Source organism: Vidua chalybeata, chromosome 10 (assembly GCF_026979565.1).
Source record: "Vidua chalybeata isolate OUT-0048 chromosome 10, bVidCha1 merged haplotype, whole genome shotgun sequence".
Taxonomy (NCBI): domain Eukaryota; kingdom Metazoa; phylum Chordata; class Aves; order Passeriformes; family Viduidae; genus Vidua; species Vidua chalybeata.
The window spans coordinates 9,755,092-9,779,122 of NC_071539.1; the positions used below are offsets into that span (position 1 = coordinate 9,755,092).

A 24,031-nucleotide genomic window follows, 5' to 3' on the forward strand; every position below is an offset into this window, starting at 1 on the left:
AACATCATTCCTGAGGGGTTATTGCCCAGCAGTCAGAAAGCAAGAAATAGCCATCTTTGAAAACTCTCTTGATAGTTAAATAAATCCATATTAATTAAACAAAAAATGTTCCTATAGCAAGCAGCAATCACCTACTTTCAGCAACTTATATTTTCCCTTTCCAGCAGAAACATCACAGCTGGCTCACAGCATATAGCAAAACTGAGAGGTAACTCAGCTCTTTTCTGTCTGACCCTGTTCTTGTATAGCTGTCAAGTCTGCAACCTGTCTTACTCAAGGAGTAATTTGCCCTAAATGTCCCACAGAGAAAGATTCCAAGGCCTCTTTGCAATCAGTGCTTAGGCCTCCACCAATAAGAAATCATCCTTGAAAAAGCCTCACCCAACAGAGATGTATTTTCTCAAGCCGGTATACAGGTTTCTCAATTTTAGTAACTGTAAATAGAAGCTCAGCATGTTCCAGGTTACTGAGTTCAGTCAGCAACAACAAACCTCAGTCTAAAGGACTAGTGACTAATCAAAAATCCAGTCTTTCTACAGGCAAAGAAAATTTTTCCATAGACAGAAACACATCAGCCAAGAAAGCATGCACATTCCGTGCTTCCACTTTTCACTTAGCATGCTAAGTGCAAGAAGATATTGCTCAGAGCTTGTCCATTTACAGAGCAAACACGCTGAGAATTCAGGTAACAGCCTTGGAAAGCAGGACAGAGCAAGAAAAAAAGATGAAGATGCAGAACTATTAAATAAGAAAACATAAGGGACAGTGGAGTTCTTGTTTTAGCAACTGTATCTACAAGAACAGCTCTGAACAAAGACATCACCTTCATTAGTAAGACATGATGGAAGAGTCACTGCAAGCTCCTGTAAGAAAGCATCAGTTTGTTGTATGGTAACTACAGACAACAATGCTCTTGTGGCATCAACAAGCACAATAGGAGGTCAATACAATGAGTATTGTCTTTAGGTAACACAAATTTATAAAAGATATTTTTATATGCTGTCTGCAAAGTGAGAGTATTTTCATAGCATTATAATATTTTACAGCTTTTTCATGAAGATAGCAGTATAATAACTGATAAAGCTTTGCAGTCATTTGGCTGTAGAACACAAGACATTTTTATAGAAGGAAGGGGTCATGCACTTCCCCCTTAACACACACAAATAAAAAGAGGGATTCCTTTCTCTGGAGCAAAATGCTGCCTTTCCAAATCTGACCCACACCAAATCACCCACCTGGCCAGCTCTATAGTCTCAATACAATAATAACTCCAAGTTATTATTGTATAGAGGCTATAAAATAACAAAATAATAAAATCCATAAAATAATAATAACTTAGAGATACCTAGTTCAACTTTTCTCATTATCACAAAGACCTTTATCTGGCATATTTCATTTCTTTTTAAACTACTGAAAAGCAAGATAAAAGTCAAAGCTGATCTGCAACATCCAAGCACTATGGGGCGAACATTTTAGAAGAATAAGGGACAAGTATGGTGGTTGTTTTGTTGTTTAATTATTTAAAATACATTAGGAGACATTCAGTCAATATTCTGTCTGCCTATCTAATTAAAAATTACAGCAAAGACGTGCACATAAGGACTCAGCAGTCTTGCAGAGAGGAAAATAATGGAGTTCGAAGCCTAACAGAATAAGTATCTTGAAATGCAAATAAAGGGATTACTTTACAAAAAAACGAAACAAAGCTGCCACAAAATACACATGAAACAGACAAATTAACCAACAAAATATCCCAACTTTTAATTCACTCAGAAACAGAGAAGCAAGAAATTCAGCTAATCCCAGCTAGTGATATGATGTAAAATGCATTTTGTGAAGCCAGTCCTAAACCATCTATAAGCTGCAGGCCTTTAGCTATCAGGAAACTTACAGGCAGCTAGAAAAATGTACTATTCAGTTATCTTACATCCTACAAGTATAAAACTCTTCCTGACTATATCACACTAGGCCATACTAACATCAATTTTCAAATGTAAATACAGTTAAAATCAAGTGTAAAGCAGAAGGCACTGAGAAGAGAGGCTGATGCTACAAACTGGTGCTGTATCACCTGCACGCAAGAGGCACATAGGATTTTTTAACAGTGTTTCACAGAAAGTGTTGCTTTTCTACACAGTTTTCATACTGTGGAAACATCCACATCACTGCAAGCTGGTCAAAGAAAACAAAAACGTAACTCCCCTAAATCTTTTTCTAGGCTGCTGTATGTAACATCAGACTTAAAAAGTAAAGCAGAGTAAGCAGAGTAAACGTGGTAAAGCCTGGGACACTGGAACCCAGAGAGGCAGAACATTACCAGAACTTTTCTGGCTTTTGACCTTGCAAGCTGGAGCCAAGAGTTCTGGCCAGTTCTCAGCACTGACTTAATATTACCACGAAGCATTAGACTTTTTTCTTCATATTGATAAAGATGCCTATGTACAACTGCTCAGAAGCCCTCCTTTGTTTCACTTCCCCTTTGGCTCTCTAGGGAACCATTAACATGGCAAAAGCAATAGTCAGGACAGAAGTAACTTCCATAATTTTGCCTTGGCATAACAACATGGTGTTTACTATCAGTGTCCATTCCCATGAGAAACAATGTTTTCTCTGGTGGAAAAGGAAGAGTTTTGCCCTGCAGAGGAGAGGAAGCCCTTTTATTTTACAATGAGAAGCTAGGTACAAAAAACAGGAAAGATGGCTTGCTAAAAGTGTCCATTTTTATTCTTATTTTTAAGAATTCATGTGAACCCTATTTGTCAAGCCACAGCTACAATACCTTGCATCCAGGTATTCAGGTCCTTTCCAGCCTCTGAAAAACAACATCACACTCTTAAAAATTAAGAGCTTTTTACTCTCTGAAGGATCCTCTTTACAAATGCTCTACACGGGTAATGGCAACTCATTTTCAAATTCATTAAACTCTGCACAACTTCAGTCAAAGTCTAAGGCTTCTTCTGATTATAGTAAGATTTCTGCTACTATTTCTTTGAAAGGGACCTTCCTTCTCCTCTCCCAGGAAGACTGAATATGACGAGATAAAATGTGTTGGATTGTAAACAAAACCCTTTTAATCTTTCCTATGCAAGAATTAACAAGCAGATACATTTCACTACATTCCTCTTCACAATTAAAACATTGAAAAAGTCATTAGTGCAGATCACATTAGAGTGACTGTCAGCCTCACACTCAATTACCCAGATCATCTGCTATCTGCCTTCTGGATAAAGGTAGGTTAGCAGATATAAAGAAAACAAACTGTCCCAGTCTTCCTGGAATAAAATCCAAGTGTCTGATCTGTTTGCCTTACAACAAATATATAGCCTTAAAATACCAAAGGCTATGTAAACACAAAGCATACAAAAGCAGGAAACATTACTATTTCACTTGCATCATCCTAAAATGAAAAATTGAACAGAAGCCATGCAGAGTTCTTCATGTTTGGGTAGCCTACAGTTATCAGCTGAGACTACATCTTCCTTTTGGGACTCTCTAGAGGCTGCATTGTTCCCTCTCCTGCCCTCAGCCTTTTCCCAAGAGTATTGCATGAAGACAAAAGCAGCGTCCTACAACTCAACTTCCCCATGACTCCCATTCCCCAGGATTTAACAACTGCTATGAGAGCATTAAACATTTTTAGTTCATGTTTGCAAGCACTGCTCCATCCCACATTGAAGCTTTCTCCCAATCAGATTTGTTCTATCCATAAAACATCTACCTCCTCATTTTGTATATAGTGTTTAGATACTCTGCAGCACTTCTCTAACAATGTAAAAATAAGGCTGACTACATAATCCAACCACATCTCACTCTGCAATACCAACAAAGATCAATTCATGACCTAAAAATCATTATAAAAATAAGTATTTCCATTTTTAAAAAGCAAAACACTTAAAATTTATCATGTTTTCCATTGCATCATCATAATCTTTAAAAAAAGCTGACCAGAAATCACAGGCACTTTAAATGCTGTTTTCCAACAATCATAAATATTTCATAAACCACTTCAGCAGAAAGAACCACCAGTATATAAACATCAACAATTAGCTAAGTTTGCTATCTGTGATCACTGGCAAAAAGATGAGGACTGGGAAAACAGAGACACCTTACAGTAGCCAAGTCAATACATCATTGCTCTTCTTCCTATTTCACAACACAGCTTCTTGTTCAGCCCTGCATCCACACTGCAAGCTCCAAACATCCAAAGCTTTATCAGTGACTCTGTATCACTTCACAATAACATTTTACTTAGAAGTGCCTCCTGTAAGAGGTGGCCATTTTTAAAAAGAGAGAAGATTTAAAGTCTCAGGTTTTTGCTCCACGCAATTTTGACTGTTTTTTTTAGATGGCAAAAGGAAGAAAAGAGGAGGCAGTTTTGAAACAATTCTCTTGCACCAGAACATTTTCTTCTAATTTAATATAGTGGCATGAAAATGATCTGCTCCAAAATCCATAACTAGTGCCTAATTTTTGTATGGGACTAAGCCAAGAAGGAAAAAAACCCCACACCAAATCCTATAGCCAGCAAGCTGTGCTTTCCATCCCCAGTCTGAACCTATGGACTGCTCCTTAACAGTCAGCAAAACCAGAATTAACAGCAGCAACTCTGCTGGTCAAAGTTCAATTCTACATACAAGATCCCCTGGAAAGCTTTGGGGAGCCCAAGAATAGGACAAGGAAGTTTTTATGCTATATGAATAGGACCTGAATATGTATTCTGCACTCCAGCAATGTGATTGATACTGCTCTGCTCACCTGGGTGACTGCACACATTCCCACAGCCAGGCAAGTGTACATCCAATATCCCAGAGTGAAACTGTTACAGCAGCACTAATCCCTGCTCCCCCAATCCTGGAGGGATTGTAACTGGGTGATTTATTATCTTTCATAACACACTGGAAATTTTAATCTTGCAATTCTTAGGTAAAACTTAAGAACCTAGACTAGAATATTCTATCTAAATCTTGATTCATGAATTCTGAATAATGAAAAAAGCCACATTACATTCTTTTGTATATTTTTCCAGTAATTCAAAAGCCCAATAAAAAAAAATTACCATGCTTAAAAAAATATAAAAGACGTAATCTTCAAGTTCAAGTAAAACCTTATCAAAGGCTCTAAAAATTAAATGTCATGTTTTATTACATTATGTTCTATCACATTTTACTTCCATACTGAGCTGTTTTCATTACCAACAATAAAAGTCAAGATGGGCTCTTGAGTGAGTGTATGAAGGGTTGTATGCATGTGATAACAAGGAAGACTCAGAGGAAAACAAGGACAGCAAACAAGGACAGCAAAGCCTTACAGAATGTTCTGCTATGCAGATGCATTACCTAAAATTAGCAGTTTTGTGATGTTTACAACACTTTTAGTTCAAATCCAAGAGGAAGAACATTTATTCATAGATAGTTGTAACAACAGGAGAAAACAAACTGGATATTTATGACATAATGTGAGTTTGTGGGCTGTAGTTCTGTCATGTTCAAGCAATGGTGCTTTTAAGGAAATTATCATCCTGTGACTGTGTAACCTCCACCCTTATATGGATTGTACTATTCCTATAGGAGGAACAGACAGAAGCACAAGTCTGAGGCTGCTAAAGCGTACAATCCAGCAGACAACTCACACCTCCAGGATACTCAACCTCATGAATGCCATGAATTCCCCAAGAAAAAATGCAGACTGCATTAAACAAATGTATTCTCTTATTTCAATCCTGACTTCACAGTTCCCTTTCTGGAACCACATACAAAGAATTCAATGAGAACTCTTTTCATAGGACCTTCAGTCATGTTTAATTCACTTAAAATGAGATTAATTTCTGGGATTTAGCCCACTGTGTCTCAGACCTGATCTCCTCCCATCACAAAACACTTCATTCAGAAGCTCTGTATACCCAGGAGCTGACAAATCACTGACTTTTGCCAGTATTCAATGCTGTGTTAGTGGCCTTTACAAGTAAATCCAGTTAGACTTCAACAAACAATAGTCCTAAGAAAGAAATATCATTTTAGCCATGAAATCTGACAAACTCACAACTCACTTGGTCTTTATGTCTCTGTACACTGTCATTGTTGATCTGAGCTAGAGCACACAACCAGTTATCAAATGAAAAGTGTGGGCAACTACCACGGCCTAACATAAACCTTTTGCCTCCAGTGCTAATCAGCTAAAAAGTGTTAGTCCATGACTACCAAGAAAGGTAGACACTAGAATTTACAAGGAAATGCTCATCCTTATTGCACCAGTAGGTTCTGGACTGCAAGTCTCCAGAAGGGAGGGGAACAGACAGGATAACATCTGAACCACTGTACAGCAGGTGAAAGAGTCAAAGATGGTGTCACTCATTTCCTCATTGCTGGACATGGAGAGAACAGGCCCTGAACTATGACGTTCCAGCAAGATGCAAGCACATGGTAAATGGTTTAGCTCAGAGCCTTGAAGGTTTCTCGTTTTGGTAAGAGCTATCCATGTCCAATTGTGTTTTGCATTTGTTGAAAAGAAAAATTACATGAAATCTGAGCTCAAAAGGGCTTTGTCACAACCTGTTTTGAAAAAAGATGCCTGAAACTATGGAAGACATGCATGGAATCTTTGTTCTGTACACAGATACAAAAGTCAGCTAAACAGACCCCTTGGCTTCAGGAGAGGCAGAGATCCCTAAGCAGCAAGGAACGAGCTGTGCTGCTTGGAAGTAACAGAGCAGAAGCACTTGAGAGACACCTGCTGCCCACTGAGAGAATCTATCCTCTTTGCAAACCACGTTCCATTATCCTTCAGATAGAGCAGAACGGCGCAGAATCAATTCCATGTGAGGAACAACTTGGTACAGAAAAGCTGACTGCTCACATCAGTAACCCAAGTTTTAACCCCATCTTTAAGACTCTCTCATCCTGCTTTTAAGGACAGCTACCAACCGAAAAGAAGATGTGAAGAACGATTTTTAAGTTAAAATTATGGACCCAAGTATGCAGCAACTCCTCTCAGCCACACTCAAAGGAGTTTGGCTCAGGGCTGCAGTTTGGCTCAGTGCTCAGATTACACAGATTATTGTATTAACAAATGCAGGTGCAGTCCTTGGGGAGCCTTCTAATTCCCCAACCACCCCTTAGCCAAGGGAACTGCAGGGCATTACAAAATACCATTTCAGCATTAGGTTTCACTTTAGACAACGAAAGGAAACATTGTGATGATTTTGTGATAGGCTCATGTTACAATGTAAGCCCAGGAACTTTTCACAGTTTAACAGTGGATACTTAAGAAACAAAGACTATTTCAAGGTCCTCCTCCAGTTTTTTTTTTTTTCTTAATCCAAGTCACAACAATTTAGATAGCCATTAGGCTATCTAATTAAAATAGGTATATTTGTCTGAGTACTGCTGCCCTTAAGAGGCTTGGCACAAGCACAGTATATTTAATTTTTAATTAACTCTCAATCCTGCAAATATTAATTTTTCATTCTATTTGTCAACTTCATCTAGTTCTGTTCAGACAATTAAACCACAAGTCTGGAAACCTACAGAAAGACTCATTAAACATCTGCTAAACATTAAGGAAGGCTTCTAATCCTAAACCAATCTCTCAGTTTTTTAACTTTTCAGAATTCATTAAATTAGCAGTTGAGTCACTTTGTGAAAGCAGTAGCATACTCATTTTCTGAAAAAGGAACAGACATTAAATTGAAGGCTGCAGGAGTGATCAAGGAAGACACTTTACCTGAACAGAATGAAACCAAGTGACTCCACAGCTGCCCGCCTCACATCATCATTCACATCACTCACCTACAAAAGGAAAAATAGGATATTCAGAATACAGTTAAAATACTTGAGGACTCTGCAATGTTTCAGGCCAGATGTCAGTTAATCAAGAAGACAGGATTATAGAGAAAGTTAGTTAAAATCATGTTCAGCCTTAGCCCAAACAGCCTCACCTGTGTTTGCACACCAATTGCAAGATAATCAAAGAACAGACAGACCTCATCTTTCAGAGCTAAATTTATTTTTTCTCCAGCCCATCATTACACAGACCATTCACTCCAAACCTGTTAGCTGGTAGTTTGGGTTCACATTTTAATTTTTAATAGGTTCCTTTTCTGTGATACCAGGTTGAAAGTCTGAAAGTCTACTTACCCTAATGTCAGAAAGCCCTGTTAGTTCTACTCATAATACTAAGTAAACCTTTCATCACTTCACAATATCTGATTTGGACCAGAATACTAACACTGCAGACACAAAACCTGAGAGAGTGATGTGCTTGCTTCCTGACCACAACTTTCTTCCTACGTGCTCCTAAGGCCACAGTACTTACAGCCACATGCAGCAGGCGCCTGATAGCCTTGTTGTTCCCTGAGCCACAGTATGCCATAGCCACAGTGTACATGCCAGAACGACGGAGAATTGGATCCTGGAAGAGAAAGCATCAATATTTCACATCCATCCAAACTGTGACTCAGAATTCTAACTTTAAATCTGTTCCACTCTTGTGTCTTGAACCTGTAAACAGGTCACAGGTCAGCCTCATTGCTTAATTGTTTATTTGGGACAAGTGACAGGACAATCACCAAAGCAGAGTTTTCATTACCAAGTTCAGGGGGACAGAGACCTGCCATACTGCAGGCTGCCAAAGAGTATAGAGCAGAGGTAACATTCTGCTTCTTGCTTGCTATCTGCAATAATCACTACTAGAGCCTTGAGATGACCCACCTACAGCAAGTCTCGTCTGTTTTCAACCATTACATCTTGATCTACTGCCTGCTGCTCTCACATGACTATGAAGACCAAGTATAAGGCTAAAGAAAACACAACTAAGCAGTGTTGTTCTTGTATTTTTGATCACAGTGCAGCAACTTGTGAAACAGTCCTATTTCAGACCTATGTAAGAACTTCTCTGGTTCTAAAGAGCCAACCCACCACAGCTGCAGATTCACAGACAGGAGGCCAGCCATGTAACACAAGAGTCAGCTCAGTTTACCTTATCTCTGCAGAGACTCTCAATGAGAGCATCTGCCTCCTCCATCCTCCCATACATGACCAGAGCAATTCCAACTGCGAGGCCTCGCAGGATCTTTTCATGCTGGGTTTCCTGTGCGTAGCCAACCATGTCCTCAATAGCCTGGGCATTTTTAGATCCCAACATAACCAACCCCAGTGCCAGGCCAGCTGCCTCACCTAAAAAGCACAGAAAAGCAAAAAAGTCAACTCTGTTCCCAAAAGTAATAAATACTGTATCTAGAGAATCACACCAGATATAGGCCAATAGATCACTTCTGGACATCACCATGCCTAACAATTCCACTATTCATGGCAAAATATGTTTGTAACCACAATTTAGTACTTTTCTTTACCAAATTCAATTATCGCTTCCTTGGGCCAAGAGCTGGGATCATTTTCCTATGAGCCCCACCAATGCAGCAGTAACTCCCACAAGCTTCTCCAAGCCTATCTCTCAGCTCAAAAAAGCACATGGCTCTGGAGAACAGCCACACTAAAGAAAAAACATATGACAAAGAAAAGGACAGAGCAAAAAAGTGGCTGTTTAAAGACCTAGCATGTCTTATCAAAACTTGCCACAGTGCCTTTCATGACAGGATTTCTGAACATTACTGACACATAACTAAAGAACCATAATGATCAGGAAAAGGTCAGTAAGTAAAACACAGCTAGAAACTATCTATGTTGCTAACAGAAAACCTGGGGGAAAAAAAAACATGACAGAAAAACCCAGGTATCTGATAAGGCCTCAGATGGTTATTTGCTTTGAAAGCAGAACATTTACCTGTCACTGCATCATCCTGGTATAGATTTGTTTTCAGCAGATCGTACACATCTTGACGTGCTGTCCCCATGGCAGCCAGCCCCAAGCCCAGGCTGCCACCATGTCGCACAATCTAGAGAAGCACATGCAAGTTCAGTCATAAAGCAGGGAACAATATGGCTTCAGCTGAAGTAGACATCTTTCTATCAATATAAACCTGCAACCTTTTAGCCCCAAACCAACCCAAAATGATTTCTTGACCTGCTAGAAATACCACTTTCACAGTCTTAGGCAGCAGGTCCAGTGAAAGATGCAGAAAATAGAAGAAAAACAGTTCAAAAGCCCATAAACAGTAAATAACAGAAGCTTAACACATAACACAGAAGACTTTCTAGTGACTTCAAAATCTTTTCTCCTACTGAGTGATTTATGTAAAACCATAAATCTGTGCCATGCATAAAAGCCACTAGCTAGTAGAAGCTTTTAAATAAAAAGGTAAAAAGGCACCCACTTAAAACTACAACCTCTTTTGCTCTAACAGTGGATACATTTGCAGTAAGACTAGTGGGATCTGTTCATGGAATTAAAAAAAAAAAAGTAATATGAGATTCTACAAGGAGAAAGAGGGAACATGCTGGGACAATGACCTATTCCCAATTTAAAACTATATTTTTCTTAGAGGTCTACAAACACTAAGTGCAGAAGTAAAACACTTCTTATTGTGCAAGATGCATTAAAACTACAGGTCATGTTGGCAGAAACATTTTGTGGCTTATTTCCTTGACAACTAAGCTGTAAACAATAAGAGTGCCAGAATGCTGCAGGTCCACTAACAAAACAAAGTAGATATAGCAAGTAGTAAATATGATGAAGCTACAGTCACTTTCAAGTACGTAAGAATTTCCTAAAAATCTTACTTAAACCTTAAGCAACAGGTTGTTAAAACCAACCTTTAACCAATCTTTAAGACCCAGTGGAGGTCTAAGTACCACACTGCTGCTTAATTACCTCTACCCCCCACTACTAAACCAGCCAGCACCCTCCTGCATATTCCCAACAAAACAAAGGCTCATTGCTGAGCCCAGTACACACATCATTACTGGCATTCTTCAGCTGGTTCAGCAAGTAGTCAATGATGTCCCCACCATGGTTGGCATGGATGAGACCCAAGGCGTAGAGGCCTCCTCCCTCCTGGTAGGCTGACCCTGGAGAGGTGTCCTTGGGCAGGTAGGTTGCCATCAGCTGTAATGCTTCTTTCTCATGACCCTGGATGTCCAGTGTCCAGCAGGAAGGGAAGACAGTGGGAAGTAAAATGTGAAAAAACAGCAAAGTAATATTTAAACATGTGTTGTAGCCATTATTTTCTCCACTAAAATCAGTATTTCAGTGCCACACATCACTGTTCAAACTTACTGAAAGTTATTACAGTAAGGAACTTTGGTATGTCCCAAAATCACTTAAGAACCACCTGCAATTTTAATACCTAGAAACTACTAATCTGTTCAAATCACAAAGGAGGAGTTAGAAAAAATACTCTCTCCATGAGCCATATTATCCTAGCACCTTTTCGATTCTCAGCAGAACATACCATAAATTATATTGGATGTCAGATGAAATAATATAAACACAGCTTTTTTAGTGCAAAGACACAAAATATGTTATAGTTGTGCCAGGTACACTGGAGTGCAGGCACCATTCAGAATCCCCATTTCCACGTTTTCAGTGTTCACAAGCATTTACACTGAGCAGACAGAAATGAATGCAATGTTACCTTGTGTATAACACCCAAGCTGGCAGTAGCAGTAAACTTAGCCCAGTTAGTGGCCCTGGCCAGCCACTCCAAATTGTCTCTAGAAGATGAAAAGAGCAAGGTTATACAAACAGGTCATACAGCCTGCTCCTAATCCTGCAAACAGGGTTTAAGAGCACTGAAGACTGCTTTCAAACTAAAAAGTAGCTCCAGAAGTGAAGGCAGCTAACCACATTTCCACTTTAGATTTCTCTCCCCTTCATCAGTCCTGGTTGCCTGGTTGTAGTCAAGCTTCTAGACATGGGTGATCTCATTGAAAGACAGAGAACTGCTCAATCTGCAGCTCACTAATTCTCTGGAAGAAACTTTAGCAGAGTTTCTGCAGCTTTCCTTAAGTCCCTCGTAAGGTTAACCCTGGTATTTTCCCTACAAGAGTCATTCAGTACTGTCAGTCTCTACTGTACAAAGATACATCTCAGAAACTCTCTAGTTGGTAAACAATGAGAAGAGAAATTCCAGATCTTCATCCTCCAAGCTGCTCATATGGTCAGCAGTCAAACAAAGCCAGTTTGTGAAGATAGAGAAAAGGAAACAATTCTCTAACACCATTAGAGTTCTGCAGTTACCACTCTGGACGTATCAAGTTAAAGAGGGCAACAATGTTGTTCAAACACCTCTAAATTACACTGGAGCGTCCTTGCCATAGATTTACCTAAGGAACTGGTCACTGGTTGTCCCACAGTGCATAAAGGAGTTTGCTATAACAGTTGCAGTATGACACACAGAATTCCTCACTGCATCCTGAAAGAACAAGAACAATCAGTAGGATCACTCAGCAAAAGATCTGCCCAAGGTCACTTAACAAGCTTGCCAGTACACCAGAAAAATGGACAGTAATGATCCTCAATTTAACTAGCAATTTCCCTGTAATCATCTAATAGATTGCTAATACACTCTAACATATCCTCTAGCCATCTTTCTCATGCAAAATGATCCTTTATGTGAGTTTCTTTCAGAGATGTGATTACTCCAATTTCCACTTAACTACAGAACCACCCCGCTCTGCTTCCCAGAACCGAGCACTGCACAGCAAGTGCTGCTGACATTTCCAGGCCATTCCCAGAACTCTACTTCAGAATCCTGAACACTTCATCAGCAGATGGAAAAGATTTTCCAATACATTTGAAATGTTATCTGAAATAGATGAACCCACTAACAAGCAACCCCTACTACTTTTACTGATGATATGCATCTTATTTCACAAATAAAAAAACTTCTCCTACAGTATTCTAGTAAGTATTTAAGAGTCTAATTTAGCTATAAGTTTTCATTTGCCCACCCCTGAGTAACACCTTCCAAAACAAAACCAGTTACTCCATTCACTACATTACAGCATCTGATTGGTTTTGTCTCCCACATGGAAATATTGGTTTTTTACTACATACCAGGATTCCCTTGCCAAGCTGAAGGTGTGGGCTTACCTAACATCTCAACCAAGATACCAATATACTGTAACCTATAGTCCTGGCTGACTGCTCCCTTCCCAACCAGCAGCATCTGCAATAGATCTGACATGGAGCTGGAGGGTAAATGTTGCCCATCTTACTGAACACATTAAAAACAAATCCACCAGAAAAAAAAAAAAGGGTGAGAAAAAGATGAGTTGTTATAACCAATTAAAAAAACCTAATTAAAAAATCAACATGCTAATAGCAGCCTATCATTAAAAACAACAGCAGCATGGCCAAAACCAACACAGGATGAATCAGATAAATCCAAGACAACCATATTTAACAAAGTCTCTTACCTTTGTGTTTTTGAGGATCATGAGATCTGTATTGTTGTTTCGTATTAAAAACTGCAGATGTAACTCAATGGCCATTTCCCCACTTAAAATTTTAATCATTTTTGAGATCTGGTCCTTAGGCTCTGGGTTCTTCACATACAAGCAAAAAGGAAAAAAAAATCCGTGAGAACCCAACTATGACTCTGTTAAAATACAGTTAATGAGAAGCCACTCTGGTATGTTCCCATCATCATATTCCAAAACCTATCAGGTTTTAGGACTAAAAAGACATTGTTTCTGTCCTCGGTGCACAAGCCCAAACCTCCCAGAAATCAAATCTTTTGTGCAGAGCAGTGCTGGTGGGAGAAGAGACTCTTCAAAAAGAAATGTATTCTTTCATTGAAAGAAAAAGAATATTGGTGACATCTGACATTCTGCAAGCTGCTGTTTGGCCTTACAGAGACAATAAGTCTCCTGCCAGAGGCAAACCCTTTTATAAATGAACCTGTATTTCCATGGAAGCTTTCATAGACAGAGGAGCCACAAAGCTACAATACTTTGCATGAGCCTGTGCTGAGCTGCAGCACCATTCTTGTGAGCTACAAGCTTTATTTGGAGCAATAGCTAGTAGAACTAGGAAACTAATACATTCATCTTCAAGAGCTCTCTGAGTAAAGTCTCCTTCCTCCTGATGGAACAGTTGAAAATGGATCAGTAGAAACTGAAGTTCATTCTGAGCAGGGTGAAAAGTACAGTGCAGTTCTTTGTCCTGACATTGTTAGCTGGTCACAGACTAGTCAAGCATGAGTAGTTCAGACCTTAAACTAATTCCCTCAATTATTTCTTTGTAGTCAGCATTCTGAATTGTGGAAGATTAAGCTAAAGAACATTTCTGGCACAGAAATGTTTTTGTGTACTTGGCACAATCAGCAAAGCTAGTGCAACAGAAACTGATTCAAGACACCTTTCCTGTACAGAAGCACTGTCAAGGTTCCTTGCTGGGGCAAGAAACTCAATCCCTTTTGTTTTCTGTATGAAATATAACTTGAAGAAAACACTTATGTTTGCCCTTAATTAATTTTTAAGTGATCTGCAAGAATATTTCAAACATTCCCAAGTTTTGTTTGCAACCATTTACTATGGGGAAAAATTTAAAAAACAAAAAAAAAAAAAACTTGTCTTGGGTTTTACCTTCCTCTCTGATAACACTCTGCAGCATTGGAAATGTCAAAACTGCATTAACTATTCTACATGCTGAAATGCAACTGTATGTGCATGTTAGAAGTGAACTCACTTTCTCCAATACTTGGGAAAAGAAACTAAACAAGAAGATTTCAACCAACTGGCCCAGCAACACAGCACCATGTAGGCCCGAGGTAACTTTATGCCTCCATGGAAAAGAAACTATGTTACATCAGCATCCCCTCCTGCCATTCCTGTAGAACTGCATCAGTTCTATCCAACCAGAACTACAGTTGGTTTTTGAAAGAGAGGGGAAAAAATGCATCAAGTTAATTCACTCCCTAAGGTTCTCAGCAGCAGTTAAATTTCAGGCCCTTTCTTTTCGGATGAGTTAATTGTTACAATATCAGAAAGCAAACACATGAGCCAGATGTTTCTTTCTCCTTTTTCAGAACTCAGTAATTCCTACTGAACTCTGACCATTTCCCACTCTCACACAGCTTTCAGTATCTGAACTGCTGGACATTAAGTCAGATTTTTGGCCCTCAGAGATCATCTGTCACCTTGTCTCCAAGCACACAGAAAAGGAATTCCATTCTTTATTAGCCAAAGCAATTTAGAAATCCTAGATATCCAAAGAGAACATGTAAGAAAAACTAAGTAAAGTCTGTTTCAGAAATAGCACTCACAATTTCTGCAGACCTCCCTGCTGCACAAGTGTTTCCTGGTTTCTCTTCCGCTTCCATAGCATCACTGAAATAAAATAAAAATGAAAATTTCATCACAAAATGAAAATTAAGTCACAAACTATAATTATGGCTGAACATTATCCTGAAGGAGCAGCCTAGGATTTGGAGATGATGACTGGAAAAGAGGACTTTGATAAAACAAGTGCTGACTATCTGGAGCTTACTGCTAAGCAGAAAATTCCCCCTCCACACAATTTTCAGGGAACTTGAGACAAAGGCCTGGAAAACTCTATTCTCTTATTCCACCTACAGAGACAACGAAAATAAAGATGCTTGTAGGGAATGAAGAGACACAGGTGAGAAAACAAGGTCAACAAACAAGGCATCAAGGGTAATTATATCCTCCCCTAGAAGCCTTGTGCTTGTCACTATTAGCATGGATCCTAGAGTGCTGACATGGAAATGAAACATATTAAGCTGTTGTTAGCACTTTGTTTTAATGCTTCACAGGCAGACACAAATTATTCTGTGCCTTTCCTTTTATTTCACTGGAAAAGAAGAGTGGAAGAGGAAAATGCTTGCCATGCCTGTGTCACTGATTCAAAAGTATAAATACTCAGCTCCACAACTGGATAAACCCTTATATTCAACCAGCCTGGATCTATGCAGGATTCTCCACCACACACTGTCAAAGAGAATGAAGGGAGCAGGTTGTGCACAGACATGAGAGCTCTGCTGAAAGTACCAGTAAGCATTCTATGGTGATTACAGAGCAGATGGAAAACAAACTTCTTCCAGCAACCTTAGCACAGATTGGCCAGTTCTCCTGTAAGTCACCAAAAGAAGAAATAAAGGTAACAGAATGGTTAGTGCCAACTTAGATTTTTCTTAACAGTAGCTTCCTGTGGTTAAGATCTGTGAAACTGACCACTGAACATGTTTTTAAAAACTCTAAGTCGATTTGAAGTAGCTCTTCTTAACTGCAAGTACAAAAGGTGTGCAAGTACTGTGGTGTTGACACCACAGTACCATCTGAGCTCACTCTTCCCACAAGCTGTTATGTGAAACCAAACTTGCACATAGCTGTGATAAGCCTTTTCCCTGATGAGCTTTTTTCCTTCCTTAGCTCTGCAAGTTGTTTCCAAGACCACACAGAATCAGCATTCCCAAGCAACTCATGCCGTGGCTTAATGAATTACTGCTCATCAGCTGAACCCCAGTATAACTGCTCTGTGCTTATCTCAACTGCAAAGAAAAATCCCCTTAAAAACCAGTAGATTTTGGTAATACACAATTTTGTTTTAAACAAATAGCATGTCTTGCCTATTACTTAAATAAAGTGGAGTAGCTTGATAGCTTGTAAAAAGCATCCATACATGGACTATGAGGCTCCCTTAGAGCAGGATTGGAGCCAAACAAGTCCACCACCTCTCAAGTCAGTCTCCTCACCTGTCTTTCTCCGATCCAGGGACGGTGCCTGTGTTGGTGGATCCAGGCACAGAGGCAATGGGAGTTCCAACCGTGCGGAGATTCTGGATGACAGAAGACAGGAACTGCTGGCTCGCACTTTCATACAGGTCAAAGCAAATTTGGTAAGCCATGAGAAGGTTATCATCCTTCACCAATTTTTCCAGGATGTCACTCACAGCCTGTGGGTCATCCAGGAATATCAGGCACTGAAAAGGAGAAAGGGGAGAACAGAAAAAAAAATAGGAGAAGACATTAGATACTTCAGAACGAGAAAGCAACACTACCCAAGGCAACACTCCAATGCCCTTATCTGCTGCTCCACAGAATACCCCCTTCAAAGGTAGGTACCCCCTTTCTCTCTTTCATTGAAGACAGTAGAAAACTCAGAAGACTTTTCATAGAAAAACAAGACTTGTCCTACTAGACACAGAAATTCAAAAGCACATTGAAGAAGCACCAGTCATTCTGTAGGGATGTCTCAGCTGAAATGAAACAGGCGTAATGCTGAGTCACGTGTACATGGCATACCAAGACTGGCAAAGATCTGAGAACATCTGAGTAACTTCACAACTGGTTGTCTAAACACTTTGAGAGAATGGCTTACCAAAAAAAAAAACAAAGCACTGGAAATGTTCTTGTGAGGAATAAATAAAATTCCAAGCTGTGAACCTACCATCTGATACTCCCTACATAGGCTTAAAATATTCTGTCAGAGTTGTCTGTGTCCTCAAACTGCCTTTGAATGGATTTCTTTCTCTATAAATTGACCAAATATGCAATCTTTACATCTCTTTTTCAAGTTGGTCTCACTCTGATATATGTTGGAAGCATGCAACCAGGAAAAGATATTTCATTTAACTGAACAAAAGACAGAGAGAACAGGTAGATGTCAAGCCAAATATACCTAAAGAAGGGTAACTTTTTATTATCCTTAAAGATGACTTTGAAAAGTTTACCTGGCACACATTGATGAAGTCTGGTTTCTCCAAATTCATATAGATTTTAACTAGAACTCTCAAGACTTTATTACGAAACTGTTTATTCTGCATCAAAGACATACAGAGCTTCAAGCTGTAGGCCAGCATCCCAGGAACATCATTCTGAAATAAAATTCAGGGATATCAAACACAGGTTTAGACTGACAAGCAGGATTTAGAGAGGAAAATAAAGCTACCCTTTTTCTATTTTAAAAAGCAGACCAAACGTGCATATAAATCTTCACAGTTTCCTATTTTCAGAAAAGCTTATATACAGGTGTATTGCAGTTTAATGAAAAAACACTATCAAAATCATGCAGGACCAATATTTAATTCAGAAGTTAAAACATGCAAAATATTAACTTAAAAGTACAATACCTATCTTCCCTTCACCCTTCTTGTTCAAACAATCAGTTTTGAATGCAGTGAAGTTCACTGCACTAACATGAAATGTCAGCAAAACAAACCATGCACCAAGAAAAGATCAAGCCTGAGAAACCAATTTGGTTACTAGACCTCAGAAAGGTAATTAAAAATGAGAGATTTATAATGAGCAAGTTATTAAATGCATAGGACAACAAAGAGAATAATGAGAGCAAGATGGATGCCTTATGATTATCACTCATCACAGAAATAGGAAACATCCAAACATACTTAAAAGTTGTAAACTGAAAAGCAGTAACATTTAAAGGATTCAAGCTATGTGTCTGGCATATGATTGAGATACTACAGAATAACGAGACTGCACACAACTGCTGAGCTGCTGCAGATGACTACAGACCTGCTTCTCTTACTGCCACTAACCCTCAGGGAAAAATTTAAAGCCAAGGTGCACCATCTTGGAATCAGGGCAGTCCAAGACTGCACAGAGTCACTGAAAATTAGAGCAGCTCACCCACCGACTGGAGTTTCTTCTTTTGTTTTATATTAATAAATCACTTACCCAGCCCTAAGGATCCCTTCCCACAGTGAATTACAGCACTTGACAGGCACAATTAAATAAGGGCTGTTCTTACATTATGCCAGTATTGTATCTCTGCCAGTAGCTGACAGGGAACACCTTAAGAAGAAGACACATAGCCAAGCTTCCTGGGAATATTTTCCCATAAACTTGTGGCTCAAGGATTTCCTAAAGATAGGGGGGATCTTCCTATACTTGATAGTCCTGAGTGGCTCTGCTTTCCATGAACATGCTGAACTGAACACCCCTGATTTTTATCTTTTGTTCTGTTCATACAAAACAGGGCAAGTTCCACAGCAACATGGATCTTGCACTTGACTTCTGGATCCATACCTGGAAAAGCCTAGCTACAGGCACCTCCTGTCTCTTGCACATACCGACTCAAGGATGGTTTTCTCAAAGATGTCCAGCCTGCGTGTCTCCAGAGCGATGCCAATGGCCTGCTTGTACTTGTGGTCATCCAAGCACCGCTGGAACATTTTGTTTACTATCCCTTCCAGCCTCTCATCCACAGGTTTCTTCTCCCCTTCTGGCAGCTCTGCGTTCTCCACACACTGCTTGGTATAGTGGTCGATACATTTTGCTGAAGAGATACGGGGGGAAAAGTCAATTTCCCAGATTTTTGCAGTTTTGTACAGGTGAAGAAACCAGCATGTGCATGAACACACTCTACCAGCAAGTACAGTATGGGAAATTACACATTTGTGTAGTCATATGCAGATAATACTGGAAAACGCTTCTATTATCTCCTAACAAACTCTGATTTTAGTGCTGAAAACAGGTAGGTATTTTAAAAATTAAACCAAGGATATGATCTTTTCTCAAGTGTCATGTTAAATAAATGAGAAAACAGCAGTTGGAGACTTCCTAGCTCCACTGCAAACACCAGCTGGGGAGACTGAAAGCTAGCCCAGCTCCATCATATCCTGTAAAGAGCAAGTGACTGCAGCAGATGAGATTTTTAAAAAGCATTCAAATTATACTTGCAGTCAACTGCTGACTTGCCATCTTGTTGTGGGTAGATAAACACAACTTTCCTCTCAATTAGGTGTGCAGCTACACTTACCAGTCAATTATTTCCAAAGTCATACTGAAATTGATAACAACATCAGCACACAAATGACAGAAAGACAATAAACAACCAAAGCAATTTTCTTATTAGGAATTCACTATAGAATAAGGGTTAAGAATAGGAAAAGAACTCCAGAACTCCAAAGTCAGTTCCATTACAGAATCCCAAAATATAAGAAAGTACAATTAAACTGGGTAAAATTAGCTGCAGCATTGGTTTAAATGAACACAAAGATAACAAGAAGAATAGAGAGAAAAAAGATAAACCAAGTAAAATTCCAAAGTTACAGCAGCTTTGACAACACAAGAGTTTTTCCTTTGCAACAAAAGCTCTTTACCAATGATCGTCTCCACATATTCCGAGTTGTCGTTGACATTGAAGAGGTCACCAGCTCCCAGGGCATAGTTCAGGGATTCCTCAAAGGCTCCCAGGTGGTAAAAAACTTTAGAAGCAACCAGAGCAGCAAACTGGCGGCTCCGAAAACCTTCGTCTTCATAGAGAACTTCACTGCAGAGGAGGGAGAGAAGAGCATCAGCTCTGAGTGCTCAGATCTCTTTAAGGCCACATGACTCAAGTACAAGCTTGACTGAACTTGCATCTTTGGGACCACAGCTCCAACCCCACACGTTAGAGATTTCTAGGCAATATGGAGCTATATGCAGTATTAACCATTGTCAAGAAACCAGAATTACATTCACTTCATATCCCATGTTCTTTTTAAGCAGTATTAAGTGTTGTCTCTTACATTTTGTCCACTGACTCAGAGATTTCTGCCCAGAAGTCATTGACAACAGCATTCAACTTGTGAAGAGCAAACTCCTAAAAAAAACCAGAAAAGGTAAAGTTATATTATATTAAAAATGTATTTACCACCTTTCCCCAGTAAAAATAAAGTACATTCTAGGATGAATATCATGAACGCTGACCCATTTCAACAGCAAATTCTGTTTTAAAAGATCTTTGCAAGCATTCACTAATCTTTGCAAGTCCTTTGCAAATAAAGAGCTGTTCACAGGTAAGACAACTCTAGCATTCCTTTGCAAGGCCTGTCTCTGATGAACGACTGGCTGATGTGTCTGACAGGTGAAATTGTGACAACCTTTGTGTAGCACATGGAATCAACCTGTGGCCTACAGCAGCTAACTCTATTTATCTACATGGTCACAGTACTTCAGATGATAAACAAACCACAATCAGCCCACTTGTAATCAGCTCACAGCAAAATCAGGGATCATTCAGATCCATTACTACCTGTGTGTATATGCAAGAAAAACAATTAGAGAATTACAATTATTGAAAAGTGCATGTTCCATCAAACACACCACCACTCCGAGTGTTGGTGTTCTGTGGATTCATACCCTCTGTGCACTGGAAAGTTTCTGTTGCTGTTTTCTTCTTCTTGTACTATTACTGAGATTTTTTTCCAAGTGAAAACTGTAACTGTGATTTTGTTCTACACTGGTTTAACTATTCTAAAAACCTGAGCTGTTCTTCAGCTTTGAATTTTACATAGTCAAAATGCAGTCTCTGGAACAATTTTAAGTAACAAAGCCCCATTACCACCAGAGAGACAGGAGCTTTCATGAATAGAGATTTTTGCATCAGAAGCTCCTGTTTGATCCATGCTCAAAACAAGGAAGTTTGCAATCTGTTATCATTTATTTAAGCCCTTTCTTTTAGCTTTCAGGCTAGACACAATTTGGTGCCCACCTGCTGCTGCCCAACAATAAATTACTGAGATCTGCTCCTTTTTGATGTTAAGCTCTCCACACAACGCATTTGCTGTTATTTGCTCTCAGATGTAAGAGCTTACCTTGAGCTGTGGCTCTTCTTCATCCAGAAGAGAGATAATTCCAGCTGCAAAACAAAATCATAGTTTCTTTTGGTTTCTCTGTATCAAAAGTAAGCTTGTCATTTAATTCAAAACCAACAGAACAGGAAAGAAGGCTGTCTCTGGAATGCTGATTTTAAATCTTCACTACAAAACTTCAAAGATCAGATTCAAGTTTGTATTAATGTAAAATAGTTCAGAATTTATAACTGAAAAGGTACATTATTTATAAAAGGTGATCCTTCCTAGGGGAAAACAAAGAATTTTTCCATGCCAAGGGAACTGGCCTCATGGATGAGAGGAGCTGTACCTCACAGCTTTATGCTTTTGACTGCAGATCTTGTCCCAGAACATTTATACAGTTACAAAAATACTGTTTAACTGACATGACTGACAGGTCCACAGGAGCTAATCTGAAGTACAGGGATAGGTGGTTTCATTGTCAGATTGCAAAGACACAGTGGAAAAGGTTGGAATATGATCTGATCAAAGTCCAACACAATTCACTGCTTTAAATCTTAAATCTGTTGTACAGCTTGACAGCTTCTTTAAATCTGAAAAAACACATGAAACTGGAAAGGCCAGCAAGCCTTTGAAGGGCTGAACTGGGCTTCCAAAAGATCTTGACAAATCTAAAAGGAGCATGTGCAGGTCCAAACCAAAATGTACAAATATAGAATCGGAACAGTACAGAGGGTTAGGATAAAATATGATCAATAATATCATTTGGCTGTAGTGGGAGGCAGAGAACCCAAACCTCACACAGATGTGTAAGTGAGAGCAGTTCTTGGCAGATCCGTGAGGCACCGTCCCTTCCCTTGGCACCCACTGGCCAGAGCCCGTGCCCCGCGCTGGGCGCCACGTTTGAGTCTTGAGCAAACCAGGGTGCTGGGAACAGGGAGCTCTGGCAGCCAGCTCCTGAAGGGAGCCACAGGCTTCCAACTGCTTGGTCTACAGACACCTGGGAAGGGTGCAGCATTCAGGGCAGCTGCCAGCAGGAAGGGAATAATCTGATCTTTGTGCCAGATATTAACAGGAAAAGTAACACTTCAGGGAAGCCTCAAAGAATAAGGTTTGATGATCTGAAAAGTTTTCTCACAAGAACACATTTATTCCCTTGCCTAATGACGTAGAACCTCCATTATCAGGTATTGTTCTTAAAGACCAGGTTAGACACACATCCATCAGTAACAGGAATCGAAGGAACACCAACGTGGCTCTTAAGCAAAGAAGGAAGATTCAGCAGCCATCCCGCTTCCAGCTCCTTCCAGCTGTTTCCTGCATCTCTGCACCAAATGCTTGCTTTGGGTTTTCATTATTATTATTTTAAATAAGTTCCTGCATTTACCTGAACTGTCAGGAGAACGCAATCTCACTCCTACACACCACCTACATACCTCGCTCCCACATACCACATTTACATTTTTTAAATGCCTCTAAAATTAATTCCTACTTTACCTCAACTAAAATAAAGACTTAAAGCAAAGGGTTCAGGCAGAGAAAGCTACCTTGACACTGTCACCCTCTGCACTGTTTCTCTCGCCAAGCACAACCAGCCGCATGTTAATTTCTGCCCTGAGCATTCCTGGAAAAGCTTCCCGTATTTTTTTACACTATCAAGTTCCCAATGGATGCACAAACACCGCGTAACACCCAGCTCCTCACACGCTGCATTATCCCGCACTCCTTAGACCGATGTTTCCTCCGCAAGGCGTTTGCGTTTCTGAACTCCAAACTCCTTCCTCTCCCCCCTCTCAAGTCCCTGCTGCACCTCCCGAGTGCCCTCCGGTTTTACACCGAAAATGCGCCCTTCACTCGAAGCAGCGGAACCCGCCCGCTCACACCGCGGGACCCCCGCACGGCCACCGGAGCCCCCGTGAGACACCGGCAGGAGACGGACACGGCACCGGGCTTCAAGAGCCGGTCGTGCCGGACCGCCGGGCACCGGGGTGGCCTCTCTCTGCCGTCCGGAGGTGACCGGAGCCGGGAAGCCCCGCGACGGGCGGCCCCGCGGAGCCGCGGCGGTGCTCAGTCACGGCCCTGACTCAGCGAAACCCCGGCGGACAACGCCGCCCTGCGCCGCTGCCTCACCGGCCGAGGTGATCATGGTGCCGCCCGGCTGCCCTCGGAGGGGGGATCGGGGAGGTCCGAAGGGTCCGGGGGGGTCGGGTCGGGTCCGGTCCGGCCCAACCGCGGTTCCGCCGCCGCCGCCGCTGCCCGGCCCGGAAGTGCAGCCAAGGGCCTCTTCCGGCGGCTCCGCGCTGCGCCCGGGAGAGGTGCCCGTGTGATCGCCTGCGCGGGACGGCGGAGAAACAGGCAGGCAGGCAGGCAGGAGCGGGGCAGCCCCGCCGCCGGGGGCCTTGTGCCGTCCGCCGCCCCTCACGGACACCCCGGCACCCCCGCGGGCCTCTCGGGGCTCCCTCACAGCCCCCACGGGCTCCCCACGGGCTCCCCACGGGCTCCCGCAGACCCGCACCGCTGCCTGCGCCAGCGGGGCCGGAGCTGTGAGTTCCCCACGAGTGACTCCGCCGGTGCCCGCGTTTGTGCCGTGCCCAGA

The 24,031-nt window shown here is 40.8% G+C and overlaps 1 protein-coding gene across 1 annotated transcript in view; it reads right to left on the minus strand.

The window, feature by feature from the left end:
* The window catches only part of PSMD1 (proteasome 26S subunit, non-ATPase 1), a 66,772-nt gene extending 43,052 nt beyond the window's left edge, over nucleotides 1–23,720 (minus strand). Inside the window, exons 1-16 of the mRNA XM_053951482.1 lie at nucleotides 23,566–23,720; nucleotides 21,457–21,500; nucleotides 20,389–20,462; nucleotides 19,981–20,150; nucleotides 18,949–19,154; nucleotides 17,590–17,733; nucleotides 16,613–16,839; nucleotides 15,164–15,227; nucleotides 13,314–13,442; nucleotides 12,219–12,307; nucleotides 11,528–11,606; nucleotides 10,849–11,022; nucleotides 9,778–9,889; nucleotides 8,974–9,170; nucleotides 8,311–8,406; nucleotides 7,720–7,784 (exon numbers count right to left, since the gene is read on the minus strand). Coding sequence (XP_053807457.1) covers nucleotides 7,720–7,784; nucleotides 8,311–8,406; nucleotides 8,974–9,170; nucleotides 9,778–9,889; nucleotides 10,849–11,022; nucleotides 11,528–11,606; nucleotides 12,219–12,307; nucleotides 13,314–13,442; nucleotides 15,164–15,227; nucleotides 16,613–16,839; nucleotides 17,590–17,733; nucleotides 18,949–19,154; nucleotides 19,981–20,150; nucleotides 20,389–20,462; nucleotides 21,457–21,500; nucleotides 23,566–23,581 — 1,886 coding nt within the window. The 5' untranslated portion in view covers nucleotides 23,582–23,720. The remainder of the gene's footprint in view (nucleotides 1–7,719; nucleotides 7,785–8,310; nucleotides 8,407–8,973; nucleotides 9,171–9,777; nucleotides 9,890–10,848; nucleotides 11,023–11,527; nucleotides 11,607–12,218; nucleotides 12,308–13,313; nucleotides 13,443–15,163; nucleotides 15,228–16,612; nucleotides 16,840–17,589; nucleotides 17,734–18,948; nucleotides 19,155–19,980; nucleotides 20,151–20,388; nucleotides 20,463–21,456; nucleotides 21,501–23,565) is intronic.
* Nucleotides 23,721–24,031: the final 311 nt, after the last annotated feature.